The sequence below is a fragment of the Sturnira hondurensis genome, unplaced genomic scaffold (genome assembly GCF_014824575.4).
Source record: "Sturnira hondurensis isolate 20B ecotype Veracruz unplaced genomic scaffold, ASM1482457v3 Scaffold0002640, whole genome shotgun sequence".
Lineage (NCBI taxonomy): Eukaryota > Metazoa > Chordata > Mammalia > Chiroptera > Phyllostomidae > Sturnira > Sturnira hondurensis.
This window is the reverse complement of record NW_028075271.1, coordinates 789,056-813,143: the sequence shown is the minus strand read 5'-3', so window position 1 is coordinate 813,143 and position 24,088 is coordinate 789,056. Positions and strand designations below refer to the sequence as shown.

At 42.4% G+C, this 24,088-nt stretch overlaps 1 protein-coding gene and 1 non-coding gene across 8 annotated transcripts in view; one reads left to right on the top strand and one right to left on the bottom strand.

Annotated features, from left to right (window-relative positions):
- Window positions 1-24,088, bottom strand: part of ITSN1 (intersectin 1) — a 182,514-nt gene that overhangs the window by 126,421 nt on the left and 32,005 nt on the right. For all 7 annotated transcript variants that reach the window (XR_005065676.1, XM_037040584.1, XM_037040582.1 and 4 more), the window contains 3 exons: window positions 5,313-5,372; window positions 1,374-1,466; window positions 355-418 (listed from right to left, as the gene is read on the bottom strand). Coding sequence is in view for 6 of the 7 variants with exons in the window: in XM_037040584.1 (XP_036896479.1) it covers window positions 355-418; window positions 1,374-1,466; window positions 5,313-5,340 (185 nt within the window). In the remaining variant the exon portion in view is untranslated. The remainder of the gene's footprint in view (window positions 1-354; window positions 419-1,373; window positions 1,467-5,312; window positions 5,373-24,088) is intronic.
- LOC118983301 (small nucleolar RNA SNORA44) lies at window positions 10,050-10,185 on the top strand. Its single transcript, XR_005065690.1, has one exon. It is a non-coding gene; the product is annotated as a small nucleolar RNA SNORA44 (small nucleolar RNA).

The window sequence follows — 24,088 nt, the reverse complement described above, 5'->3', positions numbered from 1 at the left end:
ATATATATTTTTACCTTTCATTCAAAGAAAGATGCAAAACCATTATACAATAAAGCAAGAAACACGGGGCATTCAGATAAGGATGGGTGATGTAGATGAAGCTAAAACAAATTAGTGAGAAATATCAAAATGTAGGTTTCTCAACTAGAAAGTCAACTTTTTGACAGTGTCATCTGGCAAATGCCACCACTTTTTTTTTTAAGTTTCACATGAGAAACATACTTTTCAAAGTCCTTTGGTGAGAAGCAGCAGAGTGTTCCAGACTAGACATGTAAGGTCTCCTTCTATAGCTTAAGAAATTATTTTACTGGAATATTTTATTTTACCTTTGGCTTATGTGAAGTTCCAACTTACCATATCTGTGCTAAAACAGGCTGAGGTAACCCAGATTGAAAAAAAAAGTTTCTAGCTTGATCACCTGTAAATATAGTAGAAAAAGTTTCAGAACAAAACAATAGCTGAACAACAATAGAAATTTTCTTGCAATAACACTGCAAAAATAAAAAAGAGGCTGGCAATCAGAACTGAATACATGATAACAGCCAAATGGTAAGTCTATAAGCAACGGTCAAATACACCCATCATCTCAAGGGCCCACCATTTACAGGAATAAATCGTCCGCTTGAATCAATCTCCTACTAACAAGACAGAAACAGCTCCACACGTGAGAAAGCCCATCTACAGGGGTCCTCAAGAAAGTGAGGACCATCCCTCCACTTCATAAAAAAGTTCTTTGCCATTCCCGACATCTACACTTCAATTTTTTTGTATTTCTAATGTATTTATGAAGAATAAATAATAACTATTTTAAAAAACCACACAATTAAAATTTAGTAAGTTAAAGAGAACTATGAGACAGAAACACACACAAAAACAAGTCCCCTGGAAATTTAAGCTCTCATTTTTCCAAAAAACAAACCCTAAAGTGTAGTAACCAAACAGGAAAGATAACAGAAAAGGCCAAGTTCAAAAGGAACTTCTGGGACACGGGAATAAGAGAACTTCTTGTTTTTGAATGTTCAGAGTCAGTTAATTTATGGTTTCCCAAAGCAGTTCAAGGTCAGAACTGGGCAAATGTCTCAGCCTAAGGACCACAGCCCGGTGCTACTTCCCTTAAAGAGAGGGGCCCTTTGCCCTTCACCCATTCCCATCAGCATCACGCAGGGAACAAGCGGCTTGACATCCATGCAGACTGCAAACAAGGCTTGAATTCACTACGGGAAAAGCAATTTTAAAAATACAGGCTCAAGGATAAAGCAAATGGGCAAATACCCCTCAGTCATGTGTCCGCCCACCTTAGCTTGCGTAACATACTCTCCAGAGATACAGGCACTATTGAGAAGTAAAAATGGGAAAATACTGACTCCAATTACCAGTAATGAATCCAGATATCGGCTTTAAACTATGGAACTGCTGATCATGCTTTGCTCTTTCCTCTACGGTTATGGCCCAGATGTCCAGGCTGCCTATGATCCAAAGAAAAGACGAACGAATTATTGGATAAGGAAAAGGCAGACCCGTGAATTATTCTCATGGTGCTTTTAGAGTCTGGCAACATGTTATAAACGATTTCATAAATGAACACCGATCTGCCCTTGCAAGGCATGCACACGTAGTTAGAAAGTTAAAGTAACGCAGCCCCCCATCCAAAAAGAAACCGGCATAAATTCTTTTTTATAAAAATTGTCCTATAAACTTATATTTTGCAGAAGTATATGAAGATATAGTAAGTTATTCATCATCTATTTACATAAACCTAAGCAACAAATTAATTTAGAACCATCTGCAGACATTTCAAATGCCACAGGCAAGAGCTATAGAAGAACTTCAGCTTCACGATTAGTATCCTATGTGATTCCATGAAAATCTTTTTTGGGGGGTGATAAAAACACTCAAACTCCGGACTGTAGTAATGGTTGCTCAACTCTGTAAACCTACTAAAGACCACTGGGCTGTACAGTTAAAAACAGTGAATTTTTAAAATTTTTTAATATATTTTATTGATTATGCCATTACAGTTGTCCCATTCCCCCTTCACTCCCCTCCACCCTGCACACCCCTCCTCCACCATTCCCCCCTTTCATTCATGTCCATGTGTCACAAATTCTTTAGATTTTGTATTTCCCATAGTGTTCCTGCCCCCTCCGTCTATTTTCTACCTACCGTCTATGCTACTTATTCTCTGCACCTTCTTCCCCCTTCTCCTCCTCCCACTCCCCTGTTGCTAACCCTCCATGTGATCTCCATTTCTATGTTTCCGCTCCCGATCTAGCTGTGCTCTTGGTTTGCTTTTGTTTTAGGTGTGGTTGTTAGTAACTGTGAGTCTACTGTCCTTTCACTGTTCATATTTTTTATCTTCTTTTTCTTAGATAAGTCCCTTTAACATTCCATATAATAAGGGCTTGGTGATGATGAACTCCTTGAATTTGACCTTATCTGAGAAGCACTTTATTTGCCCTTCCATTCTAAATGAAAGCTTTGTTGGATAGAGCAATCTTGGATATAGGTCTTTGGATTTCATGACTTGGAACACTTCTTTCCAGCCCCTTCTTGCCTGTAAGGTCTCTTTTGAAGGTGACTGTCCCCTTATCTCTTGCTGCTTCTAGGAGTCTCTCCTTCATTTTCATCTTGGCTAATGTAATTGTGATGTGCCTTGGTGTGTTCCTCCTTGGGTCCACCTTCTTTGAGACTCTCTGAGCTTCCTGGATTTTCTGGAAGTCTATTTCCTTTGTCAGATTGGGAAAGTTCTCCTTTATTATTTGTTCGAATAAGTGTTCCACTTGTGGCTGTTTCCTTCCCCCTTCTGGTTCCCCTATAATCCGGATGTTGGAACGTTTAAAGATATCCTGGAGGTTCCTAAGCCTCTCCTCATTTTTTTGAATTCTTGTTTCTTCCTTCTTTTCTGTTCGGTTGTTTCTTTCTTCCTTCTGGTCCACTCCCTTGATTTGAGTCCCACTTTCCTTTCCATCACTATTGGTTTCCTGTGCATTTCCCTTCATTTCAATCAGTTTAGCCTCCATATGTGCCTCTAATTTGTGGCTAAAATCAACCAATTCTTTGAGCATCCTGATCACCGGTGTTTTGAACTATGCATCTGAGAGGTTGGCTATTTCTTGGTCACTTAGAAGTATTGGCTCTGGGGCTTTGAGCTGTTCTTGAGTCATATTGTTTGGTCTGTTTGCACCTGTTATGTATGGGGGGCGGAGCCTTAGGTGTTCACCAGGGCGTGTCGACTCAGTGGCTGGGTTGTGATGATGTATGTGGGGGCGGGGTCAGAGAGGGAAAAAAATGGAGCCTTGCTCCCCTCCACGCTCTCTCTCACAGATTTCTGTCCCCTCTGCAGCTTCCTACAAGCAAATTGGGCCCCTCTGGTGCTGGTTCCAGGGTGTGTGGGCCCGGGTACCCTCCAGGACCCTGTGGGTCTCTCCAACGAACTCTCTGTGAGCCTGGGAGCCTCTCCCGGCCCCTTGACTCTGAGAAAGTCTTTCCAGTTGGTGCTTTCAGGCTCTAATTCCCGCTGGGATCCTAGCCTGAGCGGTCTGTCTCACTGTTCACTCCTTCGCGTGGTTTATCTGCGCAAATGTGTGACCGCGGTCAGCCAGCCGCCCTGTGCCCTCACTGGGTCCGCCTGTCGCCACCCCACGCCTGGGATCCACCAACCACCTCCGCCTCCTGGGTCGGTCAGACCAAATGGTCTTTCCAGCCTGACCCCACTCAGCCGCTGCCTCCGCCCCTCTTACCGATCTGGCTGAGTGGTTCGTCGTTGTCAGACTTCCGTACAGTTCAATTTTCACTGTTTTGGCTGCGTTTTTGTTTCTAAGACTTAGCTGTCTTTAAATTTAGTTGTGGGAGGGGGCACAGTGTTTCCACCCATGCCTCCATCTTGGCCGGAAGTCCAAAACTAGTGAATTTTATTGCACATAAATTATACCTCGCTGAGTCTGTTTTTTAAAAAACAGCAAACCAAATAAAACAGGATTTAGGTTCTCCTCCAGGGACTGACCAGAATCCCCCTTAATGCCGAGACCTCTCCCACTGCAGCCCTGGCCTCCTCTAACGGAACCACCGCAATATTTTAGAGGCATGGGCAGAAGGTTTTCCCAAGCTCAGGCACGTTCTCCAACAGTAGGGACAGGCAGCGTACGTGTGTCTCACACAGAGCGTGACTGCGACCAGCACGGCAGCAAGATGCCTGAGCATCGCGTCTAAGCCCTCTTCGCGGGGGGCTGCCCCACAGACGGGCAGTGGCAACTCATTCAGTCACTGGAGACACATTTACCAAACACGGCCACGTGCCAAGCTCCGGGTTGGACACGGGTGAAATGCTGACGCGTGTATCTGATCCCTTCCCTCACGGGCCTTACAGTCTTGCAAACCCCAGAAGAGATTCTTATTGCTCTGTCACCCCATCAGAATTCACCCCTGAACCATAAACCAAAAAAAGAAAAAGCTTGCCCAATAAGTAAGACAAAAGCCAAACACAAGATAAAATGACGCCAATGGTTCGGAAAACCGCCCAGACTTGTGCACCCACGGGGACCTGTGCAGATGTGACCTGGGCGGCGGTGCTTCATGCCTGCGTACCCTCGTCATGATTAGTGTACCAGACCGCAGTCCCACTCTCCTTTGGGAAAAAAATGCTTAGCCAGTAAGCAAATACAAGTATTTGACACTTTCCTAATAACAGGAAAAAATACCTTAAAAACACATTTTATGCAGATGACAGTTTAAGAAAATATAGTAAAACAAATAAAAATGCCATGCTCCCAAGCCAGGCTTCAGAAAAAGAATAGAAGAAATGACCCAATCACTTCAACAAATAAACTGCATGGAAAAACCAGGAACGAAGGAGAGTTCACTGATGGGGAGACTCGGGGGACAGAGGAGCTGACACCACTGTGCGGGCCTCATTTGGGTCCCCGCTTGAACAAACTGCAACAACAAAAATGGCTAAAGCAGGGGAATTATTACACTGACTTCATAGGCTGATATTAAGGAATTACTATACATTTTGTAGATGTGATAAAAGGATTGTAATTGTATCTTTAAAACTGTTCTTATCTTTCACAAACATGTACTAAAACATTTGTGAATGAAAGGATGTAACACCTCAGAGTTGCTTCAAAGAATCCGACACAGCACTGCTGGCCACAGTTGATGGATCGTCCCGGAAACTTTGATGGGCACACAGGTGAGTCAGGTGATTATATTCCTCCCTCCACTTGTGTGCAGGTGTGAAATTTGCCACAATACTAAGTTATTAATATATGGTTCCACAGTACATTAAAAAATGAAAATCTTTGAAAACTTACCACCAAAAGGTGTTGGAAACTGAGCCATGGTTCTGTCACTTTCACCTTGCTAATTGACGCCTGCAATTGAAACGCAACATTTAGGTTTATGGAAACTTCACTCCTGCGTACTTACAAACACACTAACACACTGCGTCTTTAACGATTAGTAGACTGATACCCAAGCTAGGGCACGGCACCACACGTGAGAGTTACAACCAAGGGGCTTGTTCAGTCATCCACTCATTCTCTGCGCAGTTTCTTAGTGCCAATGGGCACCGGGAATGTTGATGAAAGACACTGTGGCAACAAGAAGCTTCCAGTCTGGTGAGTGATGCCGTTAGCCCAGAACTGCCTATTATATCACCAATACTGCATTTGTTACTTGTAATACAGTCATACCTCAGTACTTGTCAGCTTCGGAGCTTGTCAAACCCTGTACCTGCCACATTTCGACGAGAAAAAAATGTTTTGGCACTCGGCCCTTGCTCAGGATTCATCTCACTTGCTAGAACTTACACGAATCACAACACTGCCCCGGAAGAGAAGGTGCTCCATCATTGGGTACGCGTGAGCTTTGGCACGCGTCACGAGGTCTGGAATGAATCACTGACAGGTAACGAGGCAGCGCTGTGTGCCTCTTTCTTCACCCTCTGCACGCACTAGTCGATCTGTCTGGTGGTTGATGAGTGCTAACAACGTGCTGCATGCGGCACTAGGTGACTGGCCTCACGGTCAGTTTTATGACCTTATGACCATTGTTACGGTCATCACAGCCCTGTAAGATGGGTTCCATAACTGCCATCCCCGTATCACAGATGAGGGACGTGAGAATCAGAGAGGTGAGGTGACTAGAGCAACACCACACATTTGGTGGCCAAGCTGGATTTGAGCAGGGACAGCAAACTCCACAGTCCACATCCCCCCATGAAAAGCCCTGTTTGCGCTGCAGCCCCGTAAACAATCCGCATTACACACACTGTCTACCCGGAACATCCAACCCAAACCCAGGTCCTGGCAGGTGGGCCAGTTGACTGGAGAGTCATCCTGGGCACCAAGAGGCTGTGGGTTCAATCCCCACTCAGGGCACTAACAGGAGGCAACTGATCAATGTTTCTCTCTCACACTGGTATTTCTATCTTTCTCTCCCTTCCTCTCTAAAATTAATAAACATATCCTCAGGTGAGGGTTAAACACACACACACCACCCCCACCACCACCACCCCCAGGGCCACAAAGCCCCCTTCAGGCACTCTTTGTTCAGGTACAGTCAGTGTGGAACCAAGCCAGTCCTCTTCCTCAACTAAAAAACCCACACTTCCTAAATATTTTTCCTTCTACTTAACACAGTAAATGTGCAATAGTTAAAATAAATACCACGCCCTGGCTGGAGAGGCTCAGTGCACTGAGTCCCAATCTGAGAATGGAAAGGGCACCAGTTTGATTCTGGGTCAGTGCACACGCCTGGGTTGTAGGCCAGGTCCCCATCTGGGCTGTGCGAGAGGCAACCAATCGATGTTTCTCTCCCTCTCTTTTTGCCTCTTTTCCCCTCTAAAAGTAAATAAATAAAATCTTTTTAAAAAGTGAATACCAAATAATCACAGATTTAATGTTTAGGGGCGGGAGGAAGTAGTGGGGGGAGGAAACAGAGACAACTGTACCTCAACAACAATAAAAAAAATTGTTTTAAAGAAATGTTAGTACAAAAAATAAAGATAAAATAATACTTTGCTGAACTTAGATTTACAATCAGGGCACTTCCTTGCCCGAATACTCCTTAGTTTCATCCACCTATCTATCCACAGGACTGGTTTCCAACGACGCTAATTTTAAATTTCCCAAAGCCCCCTTGTTCTCCACTCTTCATGGCCACCCCCACCCCCCACCCACAGGCACAGTGTCTTTTACTCTTCTGGCTCTTTTTCCATTTTGCTCTTTGGTTTTCTGCTGTTCCTGGCATCACTCGATTCCTTTATCGGTTTGTTGGCTGACTGAGGTCTCTCCCTCTCAGTTGGGAGGCCCTCTTCCCCTGCCCGGTGATCCCTGGGTGACCCTTCACACTCAACAGAAGCAGCACTGAACAAGTGCCCGGAAGCTGCGCGCAGGCGGCAGGGGTGCTGGCGGACAGGCTTCTCCGCACAGTGACCAGGCACACCCTGTCGCCTGCCACCGGAGGCCTCACACATCAGTATGCAGACGGTTTTTCAGCAAAGCTGCTAGGTCTTGACGGAGAGAAAAAGTGCGGGGAGGGGGGAGGGGACCACCGTGTGCAGCTGCTGGCTTCCGGAGCGGGGTGAGGAAGGGAGAAAGGAGGTGACAGACATTACAGAAAAGTATAGAGGGCCCTAAAGAATATAAATGTGAAAATCCTTCACAAAATATTACAAATGGAATCTCACTAATAAGCAGGAAAGAGAGTAAGACAGTAACAGTAGGGTTTACCTCAGAAGTGCAAGTTTAGTTTAACATTTGAAAATCACTCAATCTAATTTACCTTATTAACAGAAACAAGCAGAAAACCCATGGGATCATTTCAATAAATGTGGGAAAAGCTCTTAACAAAAACTCTACAGCAGCAATCATGAAAATTCTCAGAGAACTAGGATTAATAAGAAACTTCCTCAAACAGCAACTTTCTCAAACGTGACATTTTCGAATGCTGAGATAACTTTAAAAAGCTTTTTTTCACTTTCAAGTCTAAGCATTAGTATATTTAATACATTCCTACTCTTCTCACTTAGGATCAGGCCACCAATCATATTTCGAGCTCACTTGGCAACAAGCCTTCGTGCTGCTCCGAGAGACTCTCTCCCCAAAGTCCTGCTCACCTGCTCAGGACAAGTGTCCATTCCCATGGACAGCACGGTGCCGTAGTGACCCAGCATGTTACACAACAGGCTTGGGTCAGTGGTTTTTATCTCCTCACGAAAGCCTTTGAACTCTCTTGAAAGAGCTGATTTTTCCGTCCTTATCTCACTCAAATGACGTCTCTTTTTTTATTGGTACAATAAGATTTTTTAATATGCAGAGAGGATGAATAAATTTTGTTTTACAAAATATGAGAGCCACAAATCTTACTGTAAACACAAGAGCAATATTAGATACATTCCTTTACTGATTTTTTAAAATGTGTCAATATAAATTTAAAAAAAGCCCTGGCTGGTGTGGCTCAGGGGATTGAGTGCAGCCTGTGAACCAAAGGGTCACAGGTTCAATTCCCAGTCAGGGCACATGCCTGGATTCCAGCCAGGTCCCCAGTGGGGGACATGTGAGAAGCAACCGCACAATGATGTGTCTCTCCTTCTCTTTCTCCCTCCTTTCCCCTCTCTAAAAATAAATAAATAAAATATTTAAATAAAATAAAACGTGTCAATAACTTCAGTTAACTCTTACGGTTAACATTTCTGGGGAATAAATGTTCTGGGGAACATTTTCCTCCAATCACAACCTCAGAGTGTTTGTAAGAAATCAATGCGCTCATGTCAGTGTCAGAGCCACTAAGTGGAGACTTTGTTCCTTCCCGTCATCTCCAGGGTGAGCAGCAGGGATGCCCAGAGGATGAGCAGGACAAGAAGCACCCATTGCATTCACAGTTCTAGTCCCATGGTAAACTGTCACCTCAGACTGCCCCCTCCCCTACTAGGGGGAAAAAACTTTTTCACCCGAATTGTGTATGTTGTTTCTCCACCAGGAGATACTTCTTTGCATCATCTACATTAATTAATACACTGCACTTATCACAGCAGGGCAGAAAGAGTAACCATTTTAAACACCTTGTTCTTCAACAACTTTAACTTCAGCTGCTTAAGAATTATCAAGCCACCACTGTCAACAAAACATCCTTTACTTTTAAACTGTTTTTCTTTACATAAATTTTTACAGGATTATTTAATGAATAGTATTACCTGGGATCAAATTACATCTTAAAGGTCTACTCCCAGAATCAGAGATAATGTCCTACGCTTCGCCAAAACGAAGCAGTCGGCTTCGGTGAGGACTTCGCTGGCATTATCCTTGCTACTGAGGAGTTTACAGTGAACTCACAGAACNCACCACTGTCAACAAAACATCCTTTACTTTTAAACTGTTTTTCTTTACATAAATTTTTACAGGATTATTTAATGAATAGTATTACCTGGGATCAAATTACATCTTAAAGGTCTACTCCCAGAATCAGAGATAATGTCCTACGCTTCGCCAAAACGAAGCAGTCGGCTTCGGTGAGGACTTCGCTGGCATTATCCTTGCTACTGAGGAGTTTACAATGAACTCACAGAATTCAACAGCAAAAAAACAAGTAATACAACTAAAAATGAGCAAAGGACCTGAACGGATATTTTTCAGAATAAGACATACAAATGGCCAACAGGTCCCTGAAAAGATGTTGAACATCACTAATACAAAACCACAATGAGATGTCACCTCACAGCTGTTTGGATGGCTATTATCAAAAAGACAAGAGGCAGCAGCTCTCTCGCCACCAGGTGAGGACACATCAAGAAGGCAGCCATCTCCAAGCCAGGAGGAGGGCTCTCACCAGGACCCATGCGTGATGGCATCCTGACCTCAGACATCCAGCCTCCAGAACTATGGGAAATAAATCAATGTTTGTTGCTTAAAGTTTTTTTTAAAAAAGCAAGAGATAACAAATGTGAGAATGTGGAGCGAATAAAACCCCTGCGCATTATTGGAGGGAATGTAAATTGGTACAATCACAAAGGAAACCAGTATGGAAGTTCCTCAAAAAATGAAAATAGACAGCATGTTTCCAAGGACTGTGGCTGGTTGGAGCCAGCCGTGGGATCTCCAACAGCACCAGAGAGGCCGCCTGGAGAGACCCTGACAGCTCAGGGCAGCGGAACGTCTGTGGCGGCCACTCGCCTTTCCTATACTTTAAAGAACAAGGAGCCCTGGCCGGTGTGACTCGGCTGGAGTGCCATCCTGTACACCGAAGAGTTGAGGGTTCAATCCCCAGTCGGGTCACATATGGGAGGCAACCAATCAATGTTTCTCACATTGATATGTCTCTCTCTCTAATCTATAAACATTTAAAAAATGAAAACAGAACTACCACATGATCCAGCAGTCTCACTGCTGAGTACGTATCCAAAGGACACGAAATCACTGTTCGACAGGTGAATGAACTCCCAGGTTCACTGCAGCCAACGGTTCACTCCCGTGTTCACTATTCACAACAGCCAAGACGTGGAAACAACTAAGTGCGTGTTAACGGATACGCATACAAAGAAAACGTGGTGTACACATGCAATGCAGCCATTAAAAAAAAGAACGAAATCCTGCCTTTTGTGACATGGATGAATCTGGAGGACGTTTTGCTAAGTGAAATAAGCCAGACACCGAAAGACAAATACTATATAATCTCACTTACATGTGGAATCTAAAAAAAGTTGAACTTGTAGAACCAGAAAGTAAAATAGTACTCGCCAGGAGCTGGAGGGTGGAGGGAATGAGGAGCGCCTGCTCCACCAAGAGAAGCGTTAGTTACAAGAGGAGTAAGTTCTGGTGACCTAACGGACAGCATGGAGACAACAGTTAATACTACTATACCGTACACTTGAAACTGTCTAAGAGATGATCTCACCAGACACACACACACACACACACACACAACTATGTGAGGTGTGGATGTGTGAAGTAGCTTGATCGCAGCGATCATTTCACAATGTGCACATATACTAAGTCATCATGCTGTGCAACCTACATATACACAGCTTCTGTCAATCACATGTCAATCATGCCAGGAACAAAAGGAGTTTACAGTTAAACAGGGGGCAGAAACACTCATCAAGAATCTCCCCATGTGTGTCTGTGTGTGTACCCAGAGAGCCACAGCAGCAAATAATGTAAATATGTAAGTAACAAATCGTAAAAACTTTATTAAATGCCAATACATTTGAGCTATATTAGCCAATTCAACCCCATTAACAAACCTGTGCACTAAATAATGTTACTCTTGCATCTTACAGATGCGGAAGCTAAGGCGCCAGCTGGCACAGTCACTGAATGGTAGAAGCGGATGTCAGTCTTCCAGGGTTAAGAACTTCCGGGAACACTCAGGAAATAGTCAGCCTGGTAAACCAACCAGGTGGAGCTGGGGGTGGGGGAGTGAGAGGATACTGTTCCCAGCAATAAAAGCCCTGGAAAACAAGGGAGAAAAAGAGAAACCAAGTTTCTTGGTTTGCAGTGCCATAGCAGACCACAGAGGAAGCTGAAGGGGGGAAATAAGCTGGAGCACTTTGCCAAATAAGTCCCAAGAGCTTTCACTTCTTATACAAAAAAGGCAAAGCTTCCTTAAGTAAGCAATTATCAAATGAAGTTGGAAGTCATATATATATGCAAGGCACATGCACATTGAACAGAAAGCCCAGAGCAGTAAAAAGAAAAGAATAAAACAAAAATGAAGTGCGTGAAGGCAGAAGTTCCACCCCGGTGAAAGGGTTTCAACAGGACGAGGTGCCCCTACACTAAATCAGAGACGCAGGAACCTGCCTAGAGCGGAGCAGGGAAGGGCACTCCGTCCTGGCCCCAGCTGCCTGGGAAGCAGCAGGGAGGCAGGACCGCCGCCCGGGGCTGGAAAGATCAGCAGCAATGAGCCGAGGCAATGCTCCAGAGAGGGGGCCAGTGGGGGGTAATCTGGAGTTCTCACAGGCAGAGAAGGCAGCCACCCACCAGCTTGGTATTTAAATTTCCTTTAGTCTTTTCCCTATAAATATACAATTGTGTCCCTCTTTTGCAGACTTTATGTTATAATACATACTTTTCCCAAGTTCTTAAAACCTTTCCTAAACATTAACTTTTAGAGTAGGGCAAATACTTCTATATTTATATATTTAAAAAAAAAACAGAAAAACACACAGACTAAATACTGAGCAATAAGGAGACAGGTAAATAGTGGTACTTTTTAAATGTCTGGACAAATGTTAGGATCTTTAAGCCAAAAGCTAGAACATGTCTCAGAAGTCTTTAATCTTCCTTCACGTCAGCTTCAGAAAGGAGAGCCAAGTACAGAAAGCTAAAGCGATGCTGATCCTTCATTTCAGCACTTACCTTAAAATCCCAAATGTTGATATATTTACAGACCTCTAAAAATGTATATTTATAAAATAGGAACACTATCCTAAAAAATGTTTATTAAAATGTCATTTTGCATGATAAAAATTATGTTGAAACAGATCTCCTGATTTCTCATGTTTTGTTATCATAAAGGAAGATTATTCAAAAGAAAAAGAAATGATATCAAAAAAAACCCCCAAATACCTGGCTGGTATAGCTCAGTGGATTGAGCGCGGGCCTGTGAACCACACGATCGCGGTTCGATTCCCAGTCAGGGCACATGCCTGGGTTGCAGGCCAGTTCCCAGCAGGGGACACACGAGAGGCAACCATACATTGATATTTCTCTCCTTCTCTCCTTCCCTTCCCCTCTAAAGATAAATAAATAAAATCTTTAAAAAAATAAAATAAATAAAACCAATGCATGTATAATCAGTTTCTAGTACATAACAAATACTGAATTTAGTAATTAAGGGAAAAATTCATCATGAAGATGAAAACTTCTAAACTCTAAAATACTGGCATAACTTAAAACTTTTAACTCTATATTAAGTAATTAAACTATTTGGAACATCTTTAAAAACAGGTATATCATACTATTCTTTTAAGTTTCCAATAGTTTTGAAGTTTTTCTAATTTTTTTTAATCAAGGGGAAAGGCACATATAAAACAAGTACGCAAGATGAAATAAGGGAATTCAAAAATATAATCATTAAAGAAAAAAGAATCCTCACAACTAGGCAATTCAAAAAATTTGCAGGTTTCTAATAAACCAAAACAGGGCTAGTTTAGGATTGATGACCTAAAAAACAAGAGATTGTGAACATCATTTAACCACTGACTGTTCATCTTGCACAAAACCTATGTAGCCCTCTTCTCTGAATTAGAGACCAGCAAGGGCTAGAGGAGGAACAGAGGCCCCAGCAGGGCTGCACACACCCCCGGGCCTACGTTGCTGGACGCAGAACGCTCGGTCTCAACGTTTAGAACGTGCTCCTAGCAGAGAAGGTGTTTCGTCTATACACCCAGATCACACTCTCCTTTCCCAATATTCAGACTAATTTATTTATTTGAAATCAATTCTTATGGTACTAAGGTACTAAACTTTAAATTCATTTCTTATAAATAAATATTTTTTTAATTTTATTTTAAAGTTGCTCACTAGGTTTAGTTTGAGGTTAAAGGGCCTATAGAATAGGAAAGTACAGACTAGAAAATTTAAGTTTCTAGAAATTTGACATCAATAGAGCTTTGAGGAGAAAGAAAGGAACAGAAATGTGAAAACATGAGAGGAAAATAAAAATACAAGTATGCGTATATTTTAAGCATCCTAAAAGATATAAAACTATCCTCAGGAACACCAAAATAAAGCACACTCTAGTCAAATCATGATACAGTCTGATGTTTCAGAGCTGTGAGAGCCTGGATTTAGGTGCTATGCTACCTATTTTATCCCGATCTAGAATAAAAAATTTTAAAGATCACCAAAAACCCCACTATTGTCCCCATATCTTCCTTCTCCTTTTGGAGGCCTCTGCATCTCTAAAAATTCAAAATTAGAAAACTTTAAAAAGATGGAAGGAAATCTCTTATTTCAGAAAAAGTCTGAAGGGAACAGAAGCAAGCAAAAGTCCCCGTGAGGGTACACGCAAGGCTGGGAGGCACAGGAAGCCCTTCTGAAACACCAAAGGTGCTGAAACCCAAGCAATGCGTGGCCAAAGGAACCGACGAAATCAAACCACGCTGACCTGGCCAATGTCGAACTGCCACGTCTGAAGTCACTGGCCCCACTGGCTTCTACATGTGCTGCTGGGTGAAGTGGGACACAATGACCTGCAAGGGGTGTGCAGCCTGTTCCTAAGTGAGGTCGTTAAATGGCAGGAAGGGTAAAGAACTCAAAAAAAGAGAGAACCATGTGACTAAGTTCAAAGAGACACTGTCAATGTTCTGTCTGAAAAACTAGTTTACAACTACATTCAAACTATCCTCAAAAAAAGAGAACAGGCATTCCTCCCACATTTTGGTTGCTGGGGGAGGGGGGTGGCAGGGGACAGAGGGGAGAAGGAGGCCAGTCAGGAAAGAGCAGTGATGAGCCATCACTGTCAGGCCCAGCTGTCAGCATGTCACTTGGCAACACTCAGGGGCATTTCAGAGGACTTATCCATTTACTCCTGCTTACTTTCCACAAAGAGAAATGCCAGAATATCTATTAATATGGCGCAATACGCAGATTTTAACTTCGGTTCTTCTAAACCAGCGTTACTTTAATATTTGCAACAGGCAAGAGACTTCCTCAGAGAGCGGTAACAGTAAAAAATAGTTACAAAGCTGAAAAATCAAAAACAAAAAGACAGGGAAAGAAATTCTTGCTTTAAAGAGTTAAATGGAAATTAACCAGCCCCTCTTTGAAGCTTATTTCCTTCAACTAACTGCAAAGTAACACCGGAAAGTCACTAACTAGATTTGTCTAACTTACTTAATCAATAACATTCTAATACACTACAGCTGCAGATGGGATAATCATACCTAAGACTTCAATAAAATAAATGGGAGATTTTATTTCTTCTGGAAGGTTCCATTTTCAAGAGGGTCATTAAGAATAAAACATTATTGCAAGTACTAAAAGCTGAAAAGTAATTCTTGGAAAGTGCAGATAACCCCAAACCAAGTACAAAACAACAACTTTATGAACCTCTGAGTGGGAGATGGGCATTTCAGATCAAATTTTTTTAAACATAAAACATGGAATTTTAAAATTATCAGCCAAATTAATGATGAAATGGTATAAACTTACCCTATTTCAGTTCACAAACTTCCAGTACCTTCTCAAATAGAAAGTTTTAAGTGATCAAAAAGTTAAAATTTCACCAGCAACGGAAAGCACTTAGTTTATCACACACACAAAATGTCCTGAACTAGGTAAGGAGAGAACGGATGACAGCTATGTAATGTGGCTTTGTATGGTCACTAAAAAGAGAGACGACCTGAAGGTTTTCTTCCAAATAAAAACTGGATTTTTAAAAATTATTTGGATACTCTTTTTTTTTTTTAGATTTTATTTATCCACTTCCAGAGAGCGGGGAAGGGAGGGAGAGGGAGAGAAGCACTGACGTGGGACAGAAACATCCCTCCCTTCCTTCTCTCCCGCCCCCAACGGGGACCTGGCCCACAACCCAGGCACATGCCCTGACTGGGAATTGAACCAGCGACCTTTGGTTCACAAACCGGGGCTCAACCCACTGAGTCACACCAGCTGGGGCAAAAGTGAATTTTGAACTCCTTACAAGGCACATGCACCCTTAAAGGCAAAGAAAATAAGCTTCTACACTGTAGCCCAAGAACTGATACCACACTGCATCTGACATCAACACACTGTACTATTTTCTACTACCTCTGGGCAATTAACTTGTAACCCTCGAAACACAGCCAGCAACCACGCCTGAGGAACAGCACCTACCAGCTCACCTACAGGAACAGCGAGTAGCTGAGGCTGGGCAGAGAGTTTTAGAGAAAGTCTTCAGCTTTTGAAAAGAACTCAACCTACCCAGAAAGCACCAAGGGTGCAAAATAAAACTGCAGCACTGAAAAGGCCAAGACACGAGAAGTTCTCCTGCAAGGTTTTCAAGTCTGCTTCAACAAAGCAGTGTAACAGCTGCAACTGGAGAAACTAAATGAGCCTGCAGATTGTAGTAAAAGAAGAGATGAAACATACACATACTGTATGGAAAACAACCATGTGCTAGCACTCCTACAATGTTCTACATTTGAATAATTCATTGAAATAAATCTGCTACATGCAAATACACAACTGAGAACCCAGCAAACATTTCACATCTTTGACATCGTCACAGACGCAGTGTCACAAGCGACAGCAATGGCAATTAGACCCTTCTGTCCACGACAACTGACTCCTGATGCAGGTGGAAAATTCAAGGGACATTTGTTCTAATCTCTTAGAATCTTTGATAAGGAGTATCAGGTGTCCCCTGACCAGGAGGTAAAGGACATCTCCATAGCTATATATTGATAATTTGATCCACTATAGTTGATGCTGGCTACCTCCTGCTACAGTTAAAGATTATTTACCAACTGGAAAGAATGGGGGGTGGGGGAGTCCAAGGGAAGAGCCTTACTGTCACAGAGTGTCATGAATGAGAGCAAAGGACAATGCAGTCATTAACAAAAACCCACTGCACTCTGCTAGGTGACCTGGAGAACTTCTATGCAGAACAAGATTTATCACCACTAAGAAGTTTCTGGACTAAAAAAAAAGAAACCATTCAATAACATTAGCATTACTAAAACCCCAAACAAAACCAAAACATTCTGGAAGGCAACAGATACAGGATTCAAATCTTTAATTTCACACCACTTGACTGAGATACACTGAAATATATTTAAGCCTGGGGGCAGGGGTGGGGAAAGGAGCTGAAAAGAATCCTGGCCATCCTTTACTGAGGACTTCACTCAGTTCAAGTAGGTACCGCTGTACCGTCAAAATTCAGAACGGAAGCTTGGAGGTTTCTGTTAAAAATCACAAATATACTGTAAGCTGGAATGAAAGTGAAAAAGAAGAAAATCCCAGATTCTCTCAATTTTGTATATTCTTTAAAAAGGTTCAACTTCTCATAATATAAAAACTTTGCAGAGGCCAATTTTTAGACTCAATATGTGGAATGTGATTCATTTTTCTAGAATTCTGATCTAGGTACACGTGCACACTTAAAGGTGACAGTATTTAGTCTCCGTGTTGTGAAATACAGAAGAGCTATTAAGTTTCACAATTCCAAAAAAATTCAGAAGATTTTTTGAAAAGGTAAAACTACTGCTACTGAAGGTCAGTAAAGCTAATTCATTTAATATGTAGTACTTCACTGATTAATATTCATCTGGATGTGGACAGTATAAAACTAACCTTTTATTCCCTCTCTGACAAAGAAAGCTTTTATTTCCTTTATACCCCAACTTTTGAAATAAATCCTACAAAGTTTTTGACAAAGGGAAATCTTACTTGGGAATTTGAACCAATTACTTAAGGTCAATCCAACTCGGAAATCGCGCCACAAAGGAATGATGTAAGACCTCAAAATAAATAAGTTTATTATTGCAGATTTCCAGTATTACTACGTGCGGCAAGGAGAGGCCTGTCTCACACTGCTGTGGGACAGCAAACTGCCACAACTCCTTTGGAAAGCAATGTGACAAGATATGTACCAAGAATCAGAAAAATTTTCTTTACCCATGTGCCTAATAATTCAACTCTTGGGAATCCGCCCTAAGAAAATAATAAAAAGTACAAAGATATATGTCCAAAGATGTTCACTGTGATTTTATTTTCAACCATTAAAAACTGAAATAATCTTAAATGTTCAAAAGGCTGGGAATAGTTAAGTAAATTATGCTATACCCATAGAATGAGGTATGTGACAATTAAAAATGCTTATCAAAAGAATAGAACGTTATATAAGGTATTATGTCTACCATCTTTTTGTTCTGAAAAATACACTGAAAGAAAATACACCAAAACAACAGAACTTGTGAAAGTGTTATAAATACTACCAGTAACATTTAAAACTTGTACAGTGAATCAGTTACTACGTTCATATACATTGTATCAAAGGAGGTCATCTAGCAATCTTCCACCTGACTGCGAAAGCCCAGAGCTCCCAACCTGAGTGAGAGAACAAGCCGCTCTGCAGATCACTAGCAATGAGTGTGATTGAAATTGGGAGTTGTACATAAAGACATAGAACAGCATTCTAGACTAAAGGACAGCATGAGGGACATGAGCAAAGGGCCAGTAACAGGACAAAATGCACCCAAGGACTAGTCAGTAACTCTGAATGGCACAGGGACGAGAGGACAGAAGAAATGCCGTGGCTGGGAGGGGCCAGGAACCCTCCCAGCAATGGGGTTAACTCCCAAATGTCTTGTGATCTAAAGAACCTTACCTTCGTGCTAAAGAGGTCTTTCTCTTACTTTCAGAGATTTTTTTATTTTTAGAGAGAGGAGAAGGGAGGGAGAAAGAGAGGGAGAGAAATGTCAATGTGTGGTTGCCTCTGGAGTGTCCCCTACTGGGGCCCTAGCCGGCAACCCAGCCACATGCCCTGACTGGAAATTGAATCTGTGACCCTTTGGTTCCCAGTCCCATGCTCAATCCACTGAGCCACACTAGCCAGGGCAGTTTGAATGTTTCTTATGTTGACAATCTGAAATTCTAATTTTTATATTTTCTTCCTTCGGTAGCTGTATTTCAATAGGTAAGAGGCAGAAATCCAACTGAAAAATGTTACTCTGCTAAATATACATAAAAATTAGAACTGTTTATAGCTAAATAGTCACACTAACACTTTGAAGTTCTAATAAAACTGCCAACGTTTCAATGTCACTCTGTATTGCAACCTGAGCATGTCGCGCCATGGAAACCATGGGCTTCGCAACAGCACTGACTGCAGCCGGACCACAGAGGCAAACTTCCACTGATTCTCTCCATGAGTTAGCAACAATTAATTGATCCATCACGGGCTGGGCACACAGTCCAGGAGATGAGATCCAGACTTTCAGGTCATCAATGGAAAAAGTGTCCAGCAATGTCCAGCTCTGGTACTCACTGGCTGGGGGCCTTATGGGAGTTGCTCAGACTATTTCTAAACTTGAGATTCTTTATCTATCAAACATAGACCATAACTGTACCTAACTTGGAAGCTTATAATGACAAAGTCTCTCTCTATGACCAAACTTTAGTCAGGCTCTGAGCCCTCTTCCCACCTAGACTTTGGTCTTGGCCCCCAGTCCTGCCTTCAGCCTTCCTAGCCCAGTTTCAGCAAGAATCTGACAAGTCAGTTTAGGGAGAAGCCCCATGCCCCTGATAATAGGGCAAAAGCCACTCTCTCTGAGCTGGCTGGACCCTGACTGTTGATGAGCCTTTACTGGAAATGCCCTGAGGGCTCAACAGGACACACCAGACCAAGACGACTGGACGGACACTGCACCCAAAGGTAGCACCGACAGAAGCTGCGGCCCAAGCGAAACGCCCTGCGCTAGGACCGCCCCCACCCTCAGGGCTGGGTCCGTGCGTTTCTCTGCTTTCTGCATTTCTTTGTGAGTTCCCTCACAGCACTAGGCACTGACCACCCTAACACCCGGTATCCAACCTCACTCAGCGTCTGATCAAGTTCCTCATCCCTAAGCTTCACTGTGTGAGTCCTTGGCCTGTCTCCCCCTAAATCCCGTTAGATCAGTTTAGTGGTCTGCCATCCACCGACCTCTCAGCTCTAATCCTGGTCTATAAATTCCTACTTCTTTTTTTTTTTAAAGATTTTATTTATTTGTTTATCTTTAGAGGGGAAGGAGAGAGGGAGAGAAACATCAATGTATGGTTGCCTTTTGTGCATTCCCTGCTGGTAGTTAGCCTGCAAGGAACCGGCCTGCAACCCAGGCATGTGCCTTGACTGGGAATCGAACCACGATCGTGTGGTTCGCAGGCCCGCGCTCAATCCACTGAGCTACGCCAGCCAGGGCTCCTACTTCTTGCCGTACTCAGAGTTGAGGCGGACCTCTCTCCTCTACTGCAGTAGTCTCAATTAAAGTCTTCCTTATTATTTTATTATTTTATTTTTTAATTATTTTTAAAAGATTTTATTTATTTATCTTTAGAGGGGAAGGGAAGGAGAGAGGAAGAGAAATACCAATGTACAGTTGCCTCTTGTGTGTCCCCCGCTGGGAACTGGCCTGCAACCCAGGCATGTGCCCTGACGGGGAATTGAACTGCAATACTCTAGTTCACAGGCCCACGGCTCAATCCACTGAGCTACACCAGCCAGGTCTTCCTTATTATTTTAACAAGTGTCAGAATAATTTTTTTCTTTAATAATTTTTTTCTTTAACAGCAAGAAGAATTTAATGAGTTTTAGTGTAAGTAAAACACCCAAAACAGTGTCTTGTGGATTTCCTCGCCATCTCTTGTTCCTTTGCACGCTCTAAACTTAGAACTAGATCCATTGTAAGCTGTTTGTTTACTCTGTTCCTTGGACAAGACTTGTCCCTTAAGAGCAAGGACTTATTTCTAAGTTTCCAGCATCTATTACATGGTTTGACCCATTAAAGGCATACAAACAGCCCTGGCCAGTGTGGCTCAGATGGTTAGAGCATTGTCCTGTAGCCAAAGGGTGGTGGGTTCGATCCTCTGGAGAGTACAGGAGGCAACCAATTGATGAGTCTCTCACATAGATGTCTTTCTCTCCCTTCCCATCTTTCTAGAAGCAATGAAAAAAAATGTCCTCAGGTCAGGATAAAAAGAAAATAATTTTTTAAAAGGCACAAAAGCAATGTGTGCTGTATAAGTGGGTTTTAGAATGAATGGAGGAAGTAAGTGCTCAGATGTCCACCTGAGCACCCTACCACCCTCAGCGGCCACCTGCACAAATGCAGTCTTTTCCAAGGCGGGTTCCTGACACTCTGCAGTCCTACGAATGCTCAGGAACCAAAGTCAATTCCCCATAGCAGCGAACACCAGAGCAAACAACAAATTACGGTTTTCAAAGTTGATTAGGGCCCCCAAAATATTCCAAGGAATTCAACAGAAACAAGCTAGTTCCCTAAACATAACAGCATTATATTAGCCATGTAATCTGCAAATTATCTGGAGTTCTGACAAAAATACATAAAACACAGTCCAACTAATGAAGCTGATGCTTAAACACATCTTTTCAAAAATAAAAGCTGTAAATTAAAACAGGCAATCATGCACCACAAATCTGCTATTTTAGAAGCAACAATCGAAATGCTTACGTGGAGGTTCCTCTCTATTTGCACACAGCACAAGTTTCACTTACTTAGTCAGCCTTAAAGTCAAACAAATTCAGTTTGACATCAGAGGCTTCCTTGTTTATTTTATTTACTTAATACCAAAGTGCATTATTACTATTTGTTAAGGACCTTTTAAAAGCAAGACAGTTGTCACAGAATGCCAATCCCGGTCATACAATGCCAAACATTTTGTAATCCACAGACAGCCGTCCCTACCTACACATCTGGAATGCTGTCCTAATCAAGTCATCTCGTTTGTTCATAGTAATAATAAAGAAGACCACCCTGAGGGAAGAGAACGTCGCACATTCGCAAGCAGTAGGACGCGGGACGAGGCAGAGGGACCGCCATTGCTTTCCTCTGACCCCGCCCCCACATACAGCGTCACAACCCAGCAACTGAGTGGCCCCGCCCTGGTGAACACCTAGGGCTCCGCTCCTCATACATAACAGGCACAAACAGTCCAAAACATGGCTCAAGAAGAACTCAAAGCCCCAGAGCCGATAACTCTAAGCAACCGAGAAATAGTGAACCTCTCAGATGCACAGTTCAAAATACTGGTGATCAGGATGCTCACAGAACTGGTTGATTATAGTCACAAATCAGAGGAACATATGAAGGCTAAACTAATTGAAATGAAGGGAATTGCACAGGAAACCAATAGTGATGGAAAGGGAACTGGGACTCCAATCAGTGGAGTCCACCAAAAGGAAGAACGAAACATCCAACCAGAAAAGAACGAAGAAACAAGAATTCAAAAAAATGAGGAGAGGCTCAGGAACCTCCAGGACATCTTTAAATGTTCCAACATCCGAATTTTAGGGGTACCAGAAGGGGGAAAGAAACAGCCACGAGTGGAAAATTTATTTGAACAAATAATAAAGGAGAACTTCCCCAGTCTGGTAAAGGAAATAGACTTCCAGGAAATCCAGGAAGCTCAGAGAGTCCCAAAGAAGTTGGACCCAAGAAGGAACACGCCAAGGCACATCACAATTACATTAGCCAAGATGAAAATGAAGGAGAGAATCCTAGAAGCAGCAAGAGATAAGGGGACAGTCACCTACAAAGGAGTTCCCATCAGACTGTCAGCGGATTTCTCAAAAGAGACCTTACAGGCAAGAAGGGGCTGGAAAGAAGTATTCCAAGTCATGAAATCCAAAGACCTAAAGCCAAGATTGCTTTATCCAGCAAAGCTTTCATTTAGAATGGAAGGACACATAAAGTGCTTCTCAAATAAGGTCAAGTTCAAGGAGTTCAGCACCACCAAGCCCTTATTATATGAAATGTTAAAGGGACTTATATAAGAAAAAGATGAAAAATATGAACAGTGAAAGTACAGCAAACTCACAGTTATTAACAAGCACACCTAAAACAAAAGCAAACTAATACAATAGCTAGATCAGGAGCGGAACCATAGAAATGAAGAACACCTGGAGGGTTAGCAACAGGGGAGCAGGAGGAGGAGAAGGGGGGGAGAAGGTACAGAAAATAGCATAGACGGTAGGTAGAAAATAGATAGGGGGAGGGCAAGAATAGTGGGGGAAATATAGAATCTAAAGAACTTGAGACATAAACTAAAGGGGGGGATGGTTGGGGAGGGGGTGTGCAGGATGGAGGGGAATGAAGGGGGGGAATAGAACAACTCTAACGGTATAATCAATAAAATATATTTTTAAAAAACTTAAATACATGACAGATCATCTCATTATGTGAAGAGTTCATGCCTATAAGCATTCCAATGAGGCTGGAAAATTCTTTAACTACTAAGTTGAAATCTCTTCAACCTAGCCAAGTACAAGGTTAACAAAATATTGTTAGGACTAAAAGGAAATGAATATTCTGCAAAATACACATGATGCATGTCCTAATTTTTTTAAACAATGCAAACCTAACCAGATAAAGAAAAAGGTTTCACCCATAAACACACAATGGGAGCCAGAAAAACCGGGGTGTCTACTGACCCAGCTCTAGTCTCAGACCCATTCCTTAAAATTCCTGCCATTCAACTTGAGGATCTCATTCTGACTTTATCAGACAGCGCTAATCTTCCCTGCCGTAGTCAGCCAAGTAGACCATCCATCCTGAAACTGAAGACACAAAATACCGGCAGCAGAAATCAGACAAAAATTGAGTTCAAGTCTGCTAGGCAACAGGCAAACTGACTCAGACTGCCCAGTCACAGAGAGTGAGACGTGTCACTGTAAACAGTAACTCAACCCTGAAAGTGGAGAGGCCTGAGGATGCGCAGGCGGGCGCTCCGCACCACTCATCTGCCTTGCCATTAACTTGGCCACCAACCCAGACTCGACACTGCACACTAAGAATAGAACACAAGAATGCTTTTATAGTGTCCCAGCCACTGAGAAGACTGGGAACAAGTTCAAAACGCATCAGAAACTGTACCAAGAAAAGACAAAAAGCAGTATGTTTCTAGTGTCAAAACCACTAATCAAGAAAAATGAGATGTTAATAACACCTTGCTTTTAAATAGCACCAACCTGTGAAGCAGCTCAAATATTTTTGCAAATTAAACAAATCTAATGATAATACTTCTAGCTATACTCTTGTGAAATTGGTGAAACAGAAATATAATTACTTCCGTTCAGCTACTGAAGAAAAACAGACACACACCACAGTGCAAATCAGATTCCTGCACGACCCAGCACTCAGCACCCCACACAACTGAGCAGCCCGCTCACCCCGTAAACTCTAACAGAGCAGAACGTAAAAGTGGCCCCACAGCTTTCTATGTTCAAGAACTCAACTCTGAGAATTAACAATTAAGGCAAAATCAGCTTTAGTTTCGAAAGAAAACACTTCATTCTATTTAATCTGATGAATCTACTTTTAATTTATTTTTGAATCTACTCTTTTAGAAGCAAATTGAGAAACTGTTATGATTATTAAAGCCACTTG